This window comes from Haliaeetus albicilla, chromosome 8, assembly GCF_947461875.1.
Source record: "Haliaeetus albicilla chromosome 8, bHalAlb1.1, whole genome shotgun sequence".
NCBI lineage: Eukaryota > Metazoa > Chordata > Aves > Accipitriformes > Accipitridae > Haliaeetus > Haliaeetus albicilla.
In genome coordinates, this window is record NC_091490.1 from 37,648,453 (window position 1) to 37,665,121 (window position 16,669).

General features: G+C 40.4%; 1 protein-coding gene across 3 annotated transcripts in view; it reads left to right on the forward strand.

Moving 5' to 3' along the window:
- Positions 1 to 16,669, forward strand: part of MTA1 (metastasis associated 1) — an 86,924-nt gene that overhangs the window by 62,242 nt on the left and 8,013 nt on the right. For 2 of the 3 annotated variants that reach the window (XM_069789901.1, XM_069789900.1), the window contains exons 14-18: positions 170 to 359; positions 752 to 841; positions 2,713 to 2,865; positions 3,933 to 3,968; positions 15,433 to 15,464. In XM_069789901.1, the coding sequence (XP_069646002.1) occupies positions 170 to 359; positions 752 to 841; positions 2,713 to 2,865; positions 3,933 to 3,968; positions 15,433 to 15,464 (501 nt within the window). The remainder of the gene's footprint in view (positions 1 to 169; positions 360 to 751; positions 842 to 2,712; positions 2,866 to 3,932; positions 3,969 to 15,432; positions 15,465 to 16,669) is intronic. The other variant, XM_069789902.1, reaches the window with a different exon arrangement.

A 16,669-nucleotide genomic window follows, 5' to 3' on the forward strand; every position in this document is an offset into this window, starting at 1 on the left:
TGGGGAATAGCTGGGCTGAAAATATTTTCATCTGTAATACTGTTTCTGTTCTTAGGCCTGTGAATCAGTAGTTGAAAGTGATTTTTATATGGTATTATTTCTCTTCTTTAAAACCATACTTTCTAATAATAATTTTTTAGAAACCGTATTTATTTTTCTTTCTTTTTAGAGTCCTCATGGTGTGCCAGTACGAAACAGCGGGAGTCCCAAGTTTGCTATGAAGACACGACAAGCTTTCTATCTCCATACAACAAAACTGACAAGAATTGCCAGACGTTTATGTCGAGATATCTTGCGCCCTTGGCATGCTGCAAGACATCCCTATCTGCCTATTAACAGCGCAGCAATCAAAGCAGAATGTGAGTGGTGATGCAGCTGGGACCTGCTCTGGGACCTTCTTGCAAAGAAACCCTTTCGGATTCCTTTCCTATAAAGTTTGAGTTGCAACTTCTTGAGATGGTCTTTTGCATGTAGCTCCTGGTTTCCCAAATCTAGCTATACTTGCAGAGCATTCTAACTGATTCTAGGCTAGACAAATAACTTTGAAAATTCATGAGTTGTTTGTTCTAAATTATTCATGTTTGCTATTACATTTAGCATTCTCCTGCATTTGTGTCCTGTTGCCAAGACATGCTTGCAACCTGTAAAATTTCTTTTAATTGGAAAGCTCTTTCAGGACACTTCAGTTATTCACTTAGTTTTGCTATATCTGAATGTCTTTACCCTCTAATTATTTTTCTTTGTTTTACAGGCACAGCACGTTTACCTGAGGCATCAGAAAACCCATTGCTATTAAAGCAAGTGGTTCGAAAGCCTTTAGAAGCAGTACTCCGGTATTTAGGTATTAAAACCAAACAACACCAAACACAAAAAACCCCAACCAAACAAAAAACCCTACTAGCTAATTCTGCTAACCATTTCTTTTCCCATTTGGTTCTGGATTTAGATGCTGTTTCTGGGTTAAAAAAGAAAACGTGAAAACCTCCCCATGAACTTGTCCTTTTTACTACTTAATTTGGCAGACCTAGTGGCTCAGCAGTCCACTCTGGGCTCATGGAGCTGTATCAGAAATTTCAAGTGAAGGGCGGAATGTGTTTGCTGTGGCTTCTGATGTATGTGGGGATAAGTTACCATCTGCTAATGGAGGCATAAACATAATGTTTTGGGAACAATTGGTCAGTCCACTGTTCCAATTTTTGGGCTGTCTGGAGACAGTTCCTACAGTCGGGTCCTCCAAGAATCCTCTTGGGTTTAGGATAGCACTGTGTCCCACAGCTTGTGAATCAGCTGCTGGCTGTTCTGTGCTGGAGCTAGACAAGGGGACAATACTTCCATTCTTTACTTTCTTCTTGGTTTGGGGGGGTGGGGGTGGTTTTTGTTAGTTTGTTTGTTTGTTTGGGGGTTTGTTTTGTTTTGTTTTCTTGAGGACTTGGGCCTCATCAGCTGATCTGTGGGGGCATGCTGGGTAGCTCCGTCCAGGACCTTGGTGTAAGTTTTAGGTGCTGGAAGCATCTAAAGTGATGGTACGTGACATGCCAGCTCTGACTACAAATGGATGAAAAATAATTTTCCCTATTGTTGCTGGAGATACCCTGAAGACATGTCTCAGGTTGTTACAGCAGTCTAACGTGAGTCTAACCACAGAAAGGTAGCTTGGACAGTGGTACTTTGAAGGCTTCCAGATTAACAAGGAAATTGATTGCCTTTTTACTCTGATAAGAAACACTGGAGTTGATTTTATGTCTCTTTGAACATTTTTGTTGGTGAAATATTGTAAGGCTCAAGGCTTATTAAATATTTGCTGCTTCTCTGTTGAGTGTTGTATTTCTGCTGTATACTGATGAGCTACACAGACTGAGAAACCTTTGGATACCTATAGTGCAATGAAAGAAAGCCAATAAAGGGAGAAGTTTTGCTGTTGGATAAAATCTTGCTTAAAATAGTTGTACAGAATGTAGCAATAGATTTTAAGACTTCATTAGTGCTGTGGCAGGGTCTCCATTTGACTGTTGAGCTGGGAGAAGGGAGTGAAAGAAATAGAGGGAGGCTGAAGGACTGGCGAGAACATGTTCTTGGAGGTGTCGTGCTCAGTGTGCTTTAAGTTATATGTTACTCAGCTGTTGGGGCTGCGAGAGAAGAACTCGGTTGAAGCTCCCATTTGCTGTTGCTTGTAACTTTCTCAAAATCTTTTCCGTTGAACAGCGTGTGCTTGATCTCTGCCTTGGCCACAAGTTTGAATTCAGACTGTGTGTTCTTTATGGTGGTGGTTTGAATCCTCAATTTGTTTGGTCAGTTTAGAAATAGTATATTTTTTTACAAACCTTGCAAAACTGGCAAGGTTGTAATTTCCCCAGAGTTTAGGGTTGTTGCCTGGCTGCCCAAAGATGGCTTTTAATATAGACCACCCCCAAAATGATCCCAAATTGTTGGAGAACAGTGTTTTGGAAATAGATTCAAAATGCTTTTCTTATCAGCTCTTATTTTAGGATAATATTATGACATTGGTGTTAACATCTTCAGTAGAGGCGAATTCCTAAATATACTTAAAATGCTTTATATAAATAGCAATCTCCAGTCAAAATTATTGACTGAGATCGTTTGCATATAAGGGGCATATACTTGGTCACCTTAGAAGTTTGCAGGTTGTTTTCAGATTTATAATTCCAGTATCTTCACTAATTAAAACCACCCCACCTTTCTGTTTTACAACAGAGTCTCATCCATGTCCTCCAAAACCAGATCCTGCAAAGAGCTTGTCCAGTTCTCTCAACAATCTGACTCCTGCTAAGTTTACGCCTGTCATTAATAATGGATCCCCAACTATCCTGGGAAAAAGAAGTTATGAACAACACAATGGAATGGATGGTAAATATTTTTCTGCAGAATGTATATTGTCTATATATGCTTTTTCTTCTGTCCTTTTGGTATACAAGGAGATTATTTAAAACTGTAGTCCTTCATATAAATTCCAAGTTTCTTATTCTCGAGGCAGGTTATTTTTTTCCTTTTTTAAAAGTCATTCGTCCCATTTCTCCTTCTGGGTGAGACACATGATGTGTACAGCCTGGGTGGTGCACGCATGTAAACCTACTGTGCTAGTGGAGCTCTGCCTGGCTTGTCCAACCTTGCAAATGGGATAATGAAGGAGAAATTTCCCTTCAATTTTTAAATGAGTAGTATGAAGAAAACCTTAGTAGCTTTTTTCAGTGATGTTTCCTTTTTCTTTTGAGGTTTACAGCTTTTTAACCTGTAGGTAGTAGCAGTGCAGTTCCCAGGTGGCTTTGTAACGTGTGGATCACCTGGCTTTCAGTAAAGCTGCCAGAGGCTGCATGCCATCAAGAAAGGCAGGCTGCTGCTTAGCTGAGGGAAGCAGACATGCCAGATCTGGTGTGGCATAAACCTCCTCCTGCCTTGTAGAGAACCAGAGCATTTGCTTTTGCTGGCCCTGTCACTGAGCACCTCTGTGCAATGGAGTTTGGACTTCATCTCCTCAAGAATAAAAGGCATGGGGAAGGTGTTTGAAGTGGGAGTTAGATGCAGGATGTTCCTGGCATAGACTCCAGGGCTCTGTTCTGAAGAGTTGCTCTTGCCTGAGAGTGTCGGGGAAGAGAAAGTGCAGTCTTTTTTTCACATGAGGATAAAAGGGTCTGTTCAAATGGTCTTATCGGGAGTGAGAACATGGAGGGTAGCTCTCCTTAACAGGGGAAAGGAGCAGTTGGTTTAATGGTGACTCTGAGCAGGGAGGGAGATATGGAGAATCTTTCTCATTTTTTACCTTTGATTTCAACTTTCTATGTGGCTTATCTGAAATATAATTACAAAAATTTGATACCTTATTGTTTGTGTTTTAACATTAAGAACATTTTAAACTGCTGCTGTTCAGGTTGCTGATGTGATGTTTTTCTCTTTTCTGTTCACTTGTGCTCTATCAGGCAACATGAAGAAGCGCCTGTTGATGCCTAGCAGGGGTAAGACCTTGAAGCTGCGCTCAGCTTATGCTAGGAGAGTGATTTTTAGTTTCATCTGCTGGCTTGTCTGTGCTTTGTGGCTAATGAGTCTGTGTGCACCTTTTGTGTTGATGTCTAAGTGTTCCTTGGGTAACCATTTCCACCCATGGTTATGCTGCTCACCTTCCAGGCTTTTCACATGCAGATGACAAGTCGTACGACCGTGCTGAAGACATGAAGTGCCATGTTCAGAATTCATTACTAATTCCTCGAGTTGACAGAACAGTTTTCTAGCAGTTTTGTGAAACTGCTGAAAGCTGTGATGGTTGGTTTGAAACTAGGTGTTGTTTCACTGTTCGACTTTTAAAAAATCAGTTTCATGCGTCCAGAACTACTTGAAATTCACTTTGACCAAAAGAAATACAAGACTATTCACATCGAGTCCCAAGTTCAAGTCTCTATATTTTTCATTGTGAGTGGACAGTCCACTGGTGAGAGACTGTCTGTGCGTTCTCTACTTGCAGTAGAAATGGTTTGCAAAATTTCCACAGGTTAAAAATTAATCTGTTCTGACTACTGAATAGACCTCAGAAGCTTTAGTTTGTGATAATGCAAGAAATGTACATGTCACTTAACCAAATTCAATAGAACAGACCAATTTTGAATAGTTAAGTTATCTAAATGTCATCATGAGACAGGCAAACACAAAAACTTCAGCTTACGTGTTACCATGAAATGGCCGCCACTGCATGCCCTGATGTTAAGCTTTGTGTTTAATGGCTGAGACAGTGGATGACTGTTATCAATATTTACATGCATGCATATATAAGTGCATGTGGAGAATACAGTAAGAATGAGGACAATGATCATTCTACTGTCTTGCTGTCTTTGGGAATTTATACCTTGATATTGTGTTGCTGAGTTTTTAATGTGCTTTTTAACTTTTGTGTTTTGGGAAGAATAACAAAACCCTGCTGCCTTGGTCAGTTTGGCTTCCTTGGAAGCTTTGTCCAGTAATGAGGGATGTAGATGCAGAGTAGCTCACAGCTCCTAGTGACTACCTGCTTATGGGCATGCCTGCTGCTCCCTGCTAAATGTCCTCATCAGCAAGGGGACTGCGAGCCACTCAACAGATGACACACTTCTGAAGCTTTGAGATGTTGTGACCCAAAGGAGGGAAGTAGAAGAACTGATCCTTCCCTCAGGAAGGCACTCTCTGTGTAGAGCACTGGATTTGATAACCTGAAACCATTTACTTACTGGAAATGGAGGATTCTTGTTTTAGTGTTTTAAAATGTCTGCCTGCTGGTACACATATTTGGTTAGATACATTTCAGTCATAACTGTTGCTGGAGCAGTTGGCAAAAAGAAGATTTGGGTGAAGTACCTGTTCAGGCTCCTCAGAACACAGGTTTCTCTGATGCATATGTGCATAGTTGTGCAGGGGCTGGCTCTCACTGAGTGCCTGCTGCTTTATCTGCTCAGTCTGTTCTCAGCCAGCCACTGAAATACTTGGAGTAGTATTTGTTCCTGTAACTGCTAGGTAACAGAGTACAATTCAGTCCCAGAATCTGTTAACCTGCTGGGGTAGTGAGTGTTAACTGGATATTTTTGTGAGCTGTTCAGCTTAAAATTGTTGGTTGAGATTTATTTGTGAATGGAAAACATTTGCCACACTGCAATTTTGACATCTGGAATATTTTCTGACCCTGGGTTGCTGGAAGCTTTGCCGAGACAGAGAGGGAAGGGAACCACCTGCAAGGAAACAAGGTTTAAAGAAGTTGGATCAAGATCTGCTGGGCACAGGGAAACAGATGGTGGAAGTTTGGTGGATCTATTTCTGGCCTGGAGACAGTTTGTGTGCCAGTGCCAATTAGCATTGGTTCCCAGTTGCCTCGCATGTGAGCTGGTAAGCTTTGCTGCCTCTGGGCATGGCTAATGCCGGTTTCCTGTGCTGTGCCAGAACTGGGAATGTGGTGCTGAGACTACTCCTTGGGTTTGGATGGAGTCATACAGGCTTACTGGTTTGGGGGGGCTGCTGGTGGGAAGGGAGAGGAGGTCGTCAGCGGAGAGGAAGAGCACAAGTTGGAACTGTTGTGAAGAAGAGGTGAATGGCAGCAAGAGTGATGAAGCCTTGTGACCAGAATTCAGGAGCCAATGATTTAGTATAAAAGGACTGAAATAAACCCATCTATCCAGAATGACTGATTTTTGGATTATAGCTGGCCTAAAATAGAAGGAAAAATTAATGAGAGTAAGACTGAATTGTTATAATCAGTCAGATTCTTCATTTACATAGCTTCTATAGATACTATGGGAAATTGTGGGGGTTCTTTGTTGGTTTTATGTTTTTCCTCTCCCCTTAGTGATACATGGTGGCATACTGGCTGCTTTAGGTCATAGTAGGAGTGTACTGCAAAGAAAAGCTGGTGTTAAGACGGCTGCTGAAAATGCTCTTTCTGCACAAATTTAGGTGCAGGAAGACACTTTGTCCACCTAACGTCTCCTTGAAATAGTTTTGAAGGAGATGTTAACCTACTGCAAAGTTGTATTAATTAGCCAGGGTTTTTTCTGCTTCCTGCTGATGTGCTGTGTTCGTGGCACCTGGAAGATACCTTATGGTTTGGACAAGTCACCATGTCAAAGTCTCTTGACATATGACAGTGGACAGCTATTATGGTGGGCTTTAGCTGAAGTCTCTTTGCTGGTGATAAAAGCCTTTTGGTGCTGGGCTATTACTTTCAAACTCATGGGAGAAGTGTGTATACTGTAAATTATGGCTGGTTGCTGAACTGATTGCATGTGATGAGTTTGTAAGGCTTTCCTCATGGCCAGATCATAAAGGAATATAAAATCAAGAGATTGCTTTGCAGGGAATGAGCCAAGTAGCAGCTTGTATTTTTGCTTAATGTAAAGCATTAACATCCATGTTTATATGTCTGTAGTGGTGTGGTCAGGTTTGTAAGGCATTTAAATTCCCATGGCACCTGCTGCCTTTATTTAGAATTCAGCTGTTTAACATTGCTGAAAATTGAACTGTTAATGTAGGATTTTGGGTGTTCCTTTAGGCAATGCTGCTGGAAGATATTCATCTGAGTCTCTACCACCCCTTGGTATTTAGGACGATGGGTGGCTGGTAGTTAGAATTCAGCCCTCAGAAAAGTTAATCTGTGAAGTGCCTAGATGAATGTTCCTGCATAAATGGAAACACTGTTCCTAAATATGCCCAAACAATGAGTGAGTGGAGGGGTTGGCAATGGAAGACCACCTAGTCTATGGGCAGATGCAGGTTGGTCAGACTGAACTGTGTGAAGGGCGGTAGTAATGGGAAGTAAGGAAAGGCTGGGAAGAGGGGAACCTTGGCGGTGAGAGATCAAGGCGGAAAACAAAAGGAAACTTGTTAGTGGCTGCAGCCAGAACTAGTTAAAAGTAATTATGGAAAAATTGAAAATTGCTGAACTTAAGAGAGTACTTCAGATTTTTTCCTTTGGAATATTGTTGTTTGTTTGTTTGTTTTTTCTCTTACTATGTAACTCCAGCTAAGTGTCTTTAACTTTCTTTTTTCTCACTCATCCCTGCTTAATCCTTGAGAGAGTTGAACTTTTTCAAGCTTTGAATATTATTTGTCTGGTCAGGCATCTAGCATTTCGACTGGTGCTTGAATTCCAAGAATGGGAAAATGTTCTTAATCTCTTCTTGCGTTACTACCTCCACTCTATTTTATAAGAAGGGTGTAGTCCCTTCATCTATTTTGTTTCCCTCTTTAAATCGCATTGGCATCATCAGGCATACAATGCCCTTCCCAGCTCTCCTTCAACATTAGATTAGCATGGACAAATTGCTGCAGAATCCTATTTTTGGAGCATGAAAAGTACATGGAGTCTCATAAGCTGTCAAATACAGTGAGGTGTTAAAAAATTATAGTTTATTGCTTTTTCATTAGTGTTCCGGAGCTTGACTGACAATATTTGCCATGAAACTTCCTCTAGAGAGATAGAGAGGATGTCTTATGTTCTGGACCCTGTTTACTTTTTTCCTTACAGCTATCCAGTTATGGGGTCTGTGTGATACTTGTTTATGCAAATTTCTACTGGGGGAAGGGAGGGAGCATTGTTAGATTTTTATTTTTTTCCCCTCTCTTTTACACCACGTTAGCTTTCATCTAATCAAATCTGTTTTTCAGGGTCATCACATGCACTCTAAAATTGGCAGAAAGAGAGAGAACATGAATGAGTAGCTGAAATAAAGGGAAGGCTTTTCCCAGCAACAAACTTGCATTAATAAAATGGTAGCGGATCGAATGCTGAAAATTGGAGAGGGTTTATAGAAGAGTCGTGAAAATGGTGAAGGGACTGGAAAACACACTGTATAATGGAAAAGGCTTTTATCAAAGTGGAAGTTGTAGATGTTTGTCTCTGCTGACAGGAGCAGCAGAAGTGTAATAATAGAGGGCTTTTTAGTCTAGCTGGGAATGGAATAATGAGCTGCAGTAGCCAGAAGGTACAGTAGAAAAACTTTGGCTAGAAACAAGCTGCAAATTTTTGAGTGAGGTTAATTAACTGTTGGAATACCTTGCTTCTGCTACTGAGGATTTCTAAACCAAAATGGAATGTCAGTCTCATTTAACGTTCTGGTTCATTGTTTCTCACCTCCTTTTGGGGAAATATGAATGAACTCCTAGAACTGGAAGCATTCATCAGCCTAGCATGGCATTAGTTTAATTATCAAGAGATAAGCATGGATGTGGAAATACTGTTCTTGATCAAAAACAGCTATTGAGGTGGGAATATAAGGAAATTTTCTAGCATTAGCTTGTAGGTGACCAGGCTTATCTCAAAGTTTTTTTTGTGGCTGACTTAGACCTTGCAGAAAGCATGGACTTACCTGTATGCATAAGTTGCATTAAAATTCTGCCTTTATCAGCAGTGGTGCTGGCTGCCCTTCCTTTGGCCCAGACAAAGGAAATCAGCCCATGCAGGAATGACTGTAAACAGCAGGGAGCTTTGGTCCTTTAATGAGTAATGTGATACATGGGGTACTGGAGAAAAGTCCTGGCTTTAGCTGTTGGTATCTGGACCAGAGTAATGCTGACTAGTGTCAAGAGAGAAAATGTTCAGTGCTTCTTAAAAGAATGACTGTTTCTTGCCAGCAGCAGCACAGCTGGGAAGAATGACAAGTTGCTTGAAATGCTTTTTGGAGACCCCAAGAACTGTGCCTGTGCGACTTCCCTGCTTTACATTATATACCAAAAGCACAGATTATTTTTGAGAATTGTACATAGGATTTTGTATTCAGATGTTAAGTGAAACTTTTTTGACTTGCCTTCAGCTTAGCTGTGATACTGTGATCAGTTTCTTTTGGTGTTATGGAGAAAGATATGGAAATGAAATCAGGTGATGGGCATCATGCTCTATGGATCAACTGGTGAAAACCATTTTATTTATGAGGGACGGCATGGAGTAAGATGCAAATGTTGGTTGAGAGAGAGGAGAGTGCATATCCCAAGGCAATGGTAGGGAGCAGGTGTAATTACGATGAGAGGAGATGAACGTATAACAATGCAATGGCAGAATTGCAAATGCCCCGGATAGTACAAAGCCTGAATTTGTAATTAAGTGGAATCTACATGTGTGATACATATCACACATATATATTGCACACACACAGACACATAGATATATGTATATGATGTGTAATATTCCCAATTCTAAGAACAGTGAATAATTCAGTGGTTTCTGCAAATCCTAAAGCAGTGAGGTGCATGGTTTTGTTGCCTCTTTTTTTAACCACTTAGTGTGTTACAGCCAGACAGAATATACTGTGATGATCTTTTAGGAATGAAGGTGGATAGTATTGATTGACTTGACACCAAGATAGATAGCAGCTCTCCATTCTCAACATACTTGTCCAAGGGTGGCTACTGACTCATTGTAGTTGGATGTCACTGACCAGAAAGTATTAGTAGGGTCCTTGAAGTACTCTTAGCAGAAGGTACAGCTTTGCATAACAAACACATCATCTGAGAGGTACTGTGAAGCAAATTAATGTGAACTGTTAGACCAAGCATTTTAGGAAGTACTGTCAAAATCCAACAATGTTAACGTGCAAGAGTTAGTGGAAGGAGGTGGCTAGTGAACCACTACTTACTCACCCAAAATTAAAGCTCTTCTTTGTGGAATCTCTCATTTGGAGTTACTGTTTGTTTAATGTTGTCTTGAGTTTATCTGTCCAATAGAGAACTGCAATCACTTCCGTGTTTCTTTACAACCAAAACAGTCTGTATTTCTGTATTTGTTGCATGGGGCTGGGCTACTGTATTCTGAACTATGTGAATCTTTCCTTTTTTTAACCTTAAATCTTTTTTTTTCCTTTTCCTTTGCCAATCTTGGTAGGAACTTACTTAGGTAAGTAAATTGCAATTTTAACATTCTTTTTATGTACAACAGAATTTAAAAAAAACATTAGTCTAGGTGGTGTTTAGTACAATTTATGCTCTGTTCTGCTTGTTGCACTTGAATTCCTGAAAGTTTATAGCCTTTGATTGTTAGAACATGGACACTCAATCTGCTCACAGCAGTAACACACTCTTGGCAGTTTAAGAAAGGGAGGGGTACTAAAGCATTCTTATAAGCCTGCAAAAACTGATGTGTGTATATGTCAACACACAGAGACTACTTCAAGTGAACCAGTAACTTGGAAGTGAAATCCTTGTTCATCAAGCCTCATTCATGCATGAATTTTTATTTTTTTTTCCTAGCTTGCTCAGAAATGTGGTACTGTTGATGTTTTTGTTACTGCTGGGAAGGATGGAATCCCAGGAGGAGGATTACTTTTGGAAAAGGAAAATGCATATGAAGAGTGTATGGATTTTTGAAAGCAGTGTATTTTAGTATAGTAAACTTGTTGGTTGTGAAAGTGTGTGTTAAATTCTCTACAATCATTGTGACTGAAGATGTGCTTATGAATGTTACTGCATATTGCATGTGCTGCATGATACTTCTCTTCGGTAAACAGACGTTAAAAAAAAATGCCATCTGTGACTAATTGCTTGATGTCCTGATTGGTTTTTTAAAAAAAAAAAAAAAAAAAAGAGATTAGTTTTGTTAACATGAGATGAAGGACCCATATTTTTGTGTGTGGTGGATATGCTTAAGATTGGAGTTAGTACATTTCAGTAAATATAAATTTAACAACTCCAAGTTATGTCCAGTGGCTAGAAGCTGGGCTACTCTTCCTCCTTGGTACTAGCAGCTCTGTACAGACTTCTTGTGCCAAACTATGAAATGGTCGGTAAATATACAGGCAGCGGTATGTATGTTCAGGCATGGAAAAGCACTGGAAGGTTTCTACCAAAGTAGAAAAGTGGCCATAGTTGGTGCTTATTCTGCAGCTTCTTGATGCTTGCTGTAGTAACTTCATGGAAATATCCCTGCACTCCAGTCTGCTTTGGGCACGCTCTTCTTAGGCTCTCCTTCTTCTCAAAATGGCAGTTGTGTATTTTGTGGAGTTGGCAAAAAAGCAAGCTGAATTTGAGCGGTGGGAGTAGTTTTTGAATGCTGCCATTCAGATGCTGAGGTCCTCTCACTGGACTCGCAGGGGATGGGACTGGATCAGCAAAGAGCATGCATGTCTACTCTCAGGCGTCCAGTGGGACCAGATGTACTGGTATGCTTCCCATAGGGAAATTACATTCCCCCAGTCCACTCTGTGTTGTCAGGTTCCAACTATTACCTACTCCTGCAGCATGCTCTTGGGGTGGTGCTCTAGTTGCTGCTGGAAGTTTAGGTATTCTCTCATTTTAAATTTTTTTTTTAACAAATCTGAAAGCATTAGATTGAAATGATATGAGATTGTAGGAAAAGAAACAGGTTGGTTGACTGAGAGGTGGTTCCCCCCATCCCCAAAAGATAAAACAAAGCTGCAAAGCAACAGTAGTAAGAGACTTGTTTTGCTGTTTGTGATAGTCCTTCCCCACCTGTGTTTCTTTGGGTGAAAGTATATTCATCTGCAGCTTTGATACTTCAAGAATGAAAGGATTATTAGGGCATAGTAACCTGCTGTGACTGGTTTTGAGCCAAAATCTCTGTAATTGTGCTTATGCTAGAGGAACAGTTCTAAGGTCTTTGTCACTAAGCTGTGGGGAGTAGAGGCATGCTCTGAGGTTGTCAATTAATCTCTGTACTGTGATTAGGTGTTTTTATTGCCATTTCAGTAACAATGTAGAATCATCTGTGGCAAAGGACATTTATGCTTATCTGCAGATATACCTTCAGTTTACCTTCGTTTTATCCTCTGGGACTTCCTCTTTATTTCAGTGTATAGAGGAGACCGGCAGGAGGAATTGAATGGCAGGAGATTTTCTAGGGCTTTGGGGTTTTTTCAGTGCTATGGGGGAAAAAAAATTATCTTGAGTTTTCAAAGTATATTTCAATTTCTTTGGCTGCGAAAGAGTGGAAGACCTGCTTAGATTCATCATTGTAGACCTTTACACTTTGTGGTTTTAAAGGTTTGGTCAATCCTGAAAAAAACCTCCTTTTTTTGTATGGGCTTTTTTTTTTTTTTAAATCTCATTTGCAGGCTGTTAGTGTTGTTTCTGATGTGGAGCTATGTAAACTCAAGCAGTTGGACCTTAGATATCATCGAAAGGAATGTTCATGCTTTCTACCCTGTGGCTTCTCTAGACATCTCTCCATAGAATAGTTAAAGACAGGGTTTTTTTCCTGGAGAGGAGCTGCCAGAACACTGATGTATTTTGCTTCTGGTTTATATTCATATGCTGTCTTGTATTTTTAACTTGCTTGTTGGATGCATGTGTGTGAGAATTCTCTTTCAAACCTTGATCTGTGAAAATGGAGCAATCACCTTGGGGAGGACTGTTTCATATGGTGAGTTACCTGTCTGTACCACTCCTTAACCCAGAGACGGAGGATTGGTTTAGTTTTTAGAGGTGCAGACCTCATCTCTCACACAGAAGCCACCAAAAAATTTTGGCTGAGAATCCATTGTTTCCAGTACAGATGCATCCTGTTGACTTGACAGCTGTTCTGCAATGGGTTACAGATGTTATGCTGTCTCTCTGCATCTCTTTGGTGGCCATTGCGGGTAAAAGTTGCTCACTTAATAGCAGTGCTTCATCTGCATATGCTTTTAGTGTGATTTTTTTTTTTTTTTTTTTTAATTGGAAACTGAAGCTAGTCTTTTAGTGTCTGTTTTCAGTCTTTCAAACTCCAGTTATCGAAGTGTGACTAAAGGGAAAATTCACAGATAGCTAAGATTAATGTGGTAATTGATACCTTATTACTGTGATAGCAAGAGTATAAGTTGTATTGAAACTGTAACTTTGTTTTGTGTCCTATTTTACTGGATCAAAAAGTTGTCATGGGCAGCTTTATCCTGGAAATTACAGCTTAGGGGTGAGGTGTGTCCCTGTTGTTCGTACTGCTTCTTTGCTGTTTGAGGGCTCTGAAGCTTTGGGGCTCAGAGTAAGTAGCAGTTCTGCTCAGCGTTCACTCAGTTTGTATCAATCTCAACATCTCTTCTCACCATGGAATATTCTGGGTTAATTCTTCTACTCGGGAATAGCACTGTTCACTGTCTGTTGTACAACCAGCAATAGTCGTCACAGCAGCCACGTATCAGCTGCTCCTGTAGGCTAGTCTTTTCTGGCATCAAAAATGTTCTTAGTACAAGAAAGTTGCTGATCTGGAGTGTGGTTAGAATGAAATGTGTGGCTTCAATCCAGGGACTAGCATCAGTTGATTTACATTGGAGCTCCTGTGAATGGAGAAAATGTTATCTTTCTGTTATGGAAGGGGGAAGAAAAAACAAGTGCTAGAGCTTAGCTCTGAAGCCAACAGATTCAGGTTGCATCCTGCTGGCTGTGCTGTTTCCCAGCATCCATGGAGCTCTTTGTCCATCCATCTCAAACGGCTGCTCACAGCTGTGTTTTGGATGCGATCGCTGCTCCCATGTAAAAAGGAATGATTATCTGGCACCTACATTGCCTTTGTCAACATCTGAAGGTTGTTACTGGTGGTCTTATTTGGCAGCTATTTCTTCATCTCTGTGGATACTTAGGCACAAAAATGCCGCAAAAATTGAAACTGTGTGTCTTGATGTTTGAAGTAGCTAACAGCATACATCTACACAGAATGGAAAATACACTTGATATAAACTGTTGGTTTTAATGTGATGTCGTGATACTCAATGCTCAGAAAATGTCCCCTGTTCCGCCTTTCTCCCTCCTGATACATTGCTGTGCCATGTGTTTCCTAGCGTACTTGCTGTGAGTAGGTGGTGTTTGTTTTTACCAAGGAGAACCTCAAGGAATCTGTTGGAGTACAGACCATGAACTGTGAAAGTTCATTTTTGCTGGATTCTTTAAAAAGCTTTGCTCTTTCATCACAGCTTAACTCAGCAGCAATGGGAAGTTTCAAAAGTCAAGCTGGGAAGTTTGCTACAAATGTGAAAGCATAATTCATACTGATAACTGTTGCGGCCAGCGACAGCATTTGCTGGTGCCTGTCCTGTAGTACCTGTTGGATTTGATGTATTGGCATTTTGGTTCTCGGTGAGAAGCAGCTGAGAAAGATGGTTTGGTGCGCTGAATGGTGTTTTCTGCAAGCATGCATCTTAGAAAACTAAAGAGTGCTAACAAAAAGGTGTATTAGGTCTCCCAGTCCATTCCGTGCCATACCCTGCTGCCTTATAGCAACATGTCATTTTCTTACATCCCAAGACCTTTGTGTGTCCTACAAGGTCTATATGTAAAGTACAGTTCAGGACATATGCTATGGCAGCATGATAGATAGGGTATCTGATAGTACAGCAAATAAGCTAGTAAAATCAAGCCATTGTGCTTGGTCCTTTATGGTGCTGTTCGTGTTACTGGGCAAGGGCTTTGTGTGATAGCTGGAGGTGCTGTGCTCTGTGACTGATGGAGCTATGCCTATGAAAGTATTTACTCGTGGTAGGTTCAGCAGATACAGTCTGTTTGCTAACAGCTTGTAGCTAACATCTGAGCTGAAGAGTTCCCTGGGGATCTGAGGATGATAGGAAGGATTTTATTTGTTGCTGTCTTGACAGTGTATAATACCTTCCACTTTTTCCTTCTTGATGTCAGTAAATTCCTCCAAAACTAAAACAGAACACCCGTTTTTTTCCCAAGACTTGAGGATAACCTCAGATCTGAAAGAGGAGGTGTACTTTTAGTGGTAGTTTGAAGAAAGGTGTGAGTAAATGGAGAAAAGACTGCGCGAATGGAACGTGTTTTTAACTTGGGACCTCTGCTTTTCAAACCACGTTGTGAAGGAAGCTCTTTTCTCAGTTACCTTTGTAGGAGGGGAGAAGGTAGTTTGGTAGACAACTCTTGCTTTAGCAAAACAACACAGTTGCAATCATAGCTGCGTGTGTTTTGATTTTGTACTTTTTTCTGTCTTGGAAAAGCAATGGTCTTACCAGCTCTATTCTCTTTCCTGTTTGTTAGGTCTGCCTAACCACGGACAAACCAGACAAATGGTAAGAGAATGTTCATTTAACCAAAACAGGGAAAAGAAGAATTACTAACCCATGCTAGATAGAACACCCCATTAAACTGTAGTGTTTCACTTCCGTCTTTGCTGTTTGCAGCTGGTCATACTTGCCAATTAATTGAAAAGTATATTAAAAAAAAAAAAATTTTGGGGTATGTGAAACTTCCAAGTGGTTAAATACAATCTAAACCTCAAATCTATCTATCTATGTATATATAAATGAGATTCTATTTGGAATGGAACATTTTGTTTCTGCTCATACAGAAACTGAGTGGCTGTTTATAGCAAAGCTCTGGGATGTGTTTCTAGGTGGAATGTGTTTCCCTGAAGGAGGAAGGTTTAAATGATGGAAGGGTTTGTTTGGAAAACAGTTTCTTTTTTTTTTTTTTCTTTTTTTTTTTTTTTTTTAGGAAGCTGGTGTGCAAGTTGTCTGCTGAGAATGCTTGTTTTTTATGTTCTTTTTTTTTTTGAGTAAAAATTATTCCTAGCCTTTCATCCATTATGCTGAGTTTTATCAAAAGACAGAAGCAAATAGCCAGTCTGATTGATGCGTCTCTGGCAAAATGCTTTCTCGTGAAGTTCACCTCAGTGTGAAGGGGCCAGTGCAAAGCCTGTGCATCACTTTCCCAGCTTACGCATGGCTTATGGGAGACTCATGGGAGAGAACTTCAAGCATAAATTTTTTTTTTCCCCAAAAATGATCTTCTGGTGTTGATAAAGTGGAGCTTGCCTCATTAGGTGAACTGCCACAATGTGTTAGCGTCAGTAGAGTCGCTCTGACATGGGTCAATCAGCAACAGGTATGACTGATGGTCACTGAACGGTGATCACAAGCATTAATAAATCTAATAATGTTCTCGGATAGTGTGCAGTATTATGAGGGTAGGCTATAACTTGAGCATGCTAGTCTGCTTGTAATAACAAAGCATTTGTTTGGTTTGTTACTTGAGCATCTGATCTGAAGTGGTAAATTGTATTCTTCCATGAATTCAGCTTCATTTCTTGTCACTGAGGAGACTGGCTACTTGTTTGTGTCTGCTGAATAAACCAACTCAGTGCAGTGGGAGAAATCTGTGATGACCTAACACTTTTTAGGTGTTTTAGGGTGAAACCCCTGAACTGCCTTGATTTCTGGTTGCTTGATGAATTGTGCTACTGAACAGAACATTAAAGGTCCACATTTGAGGATAT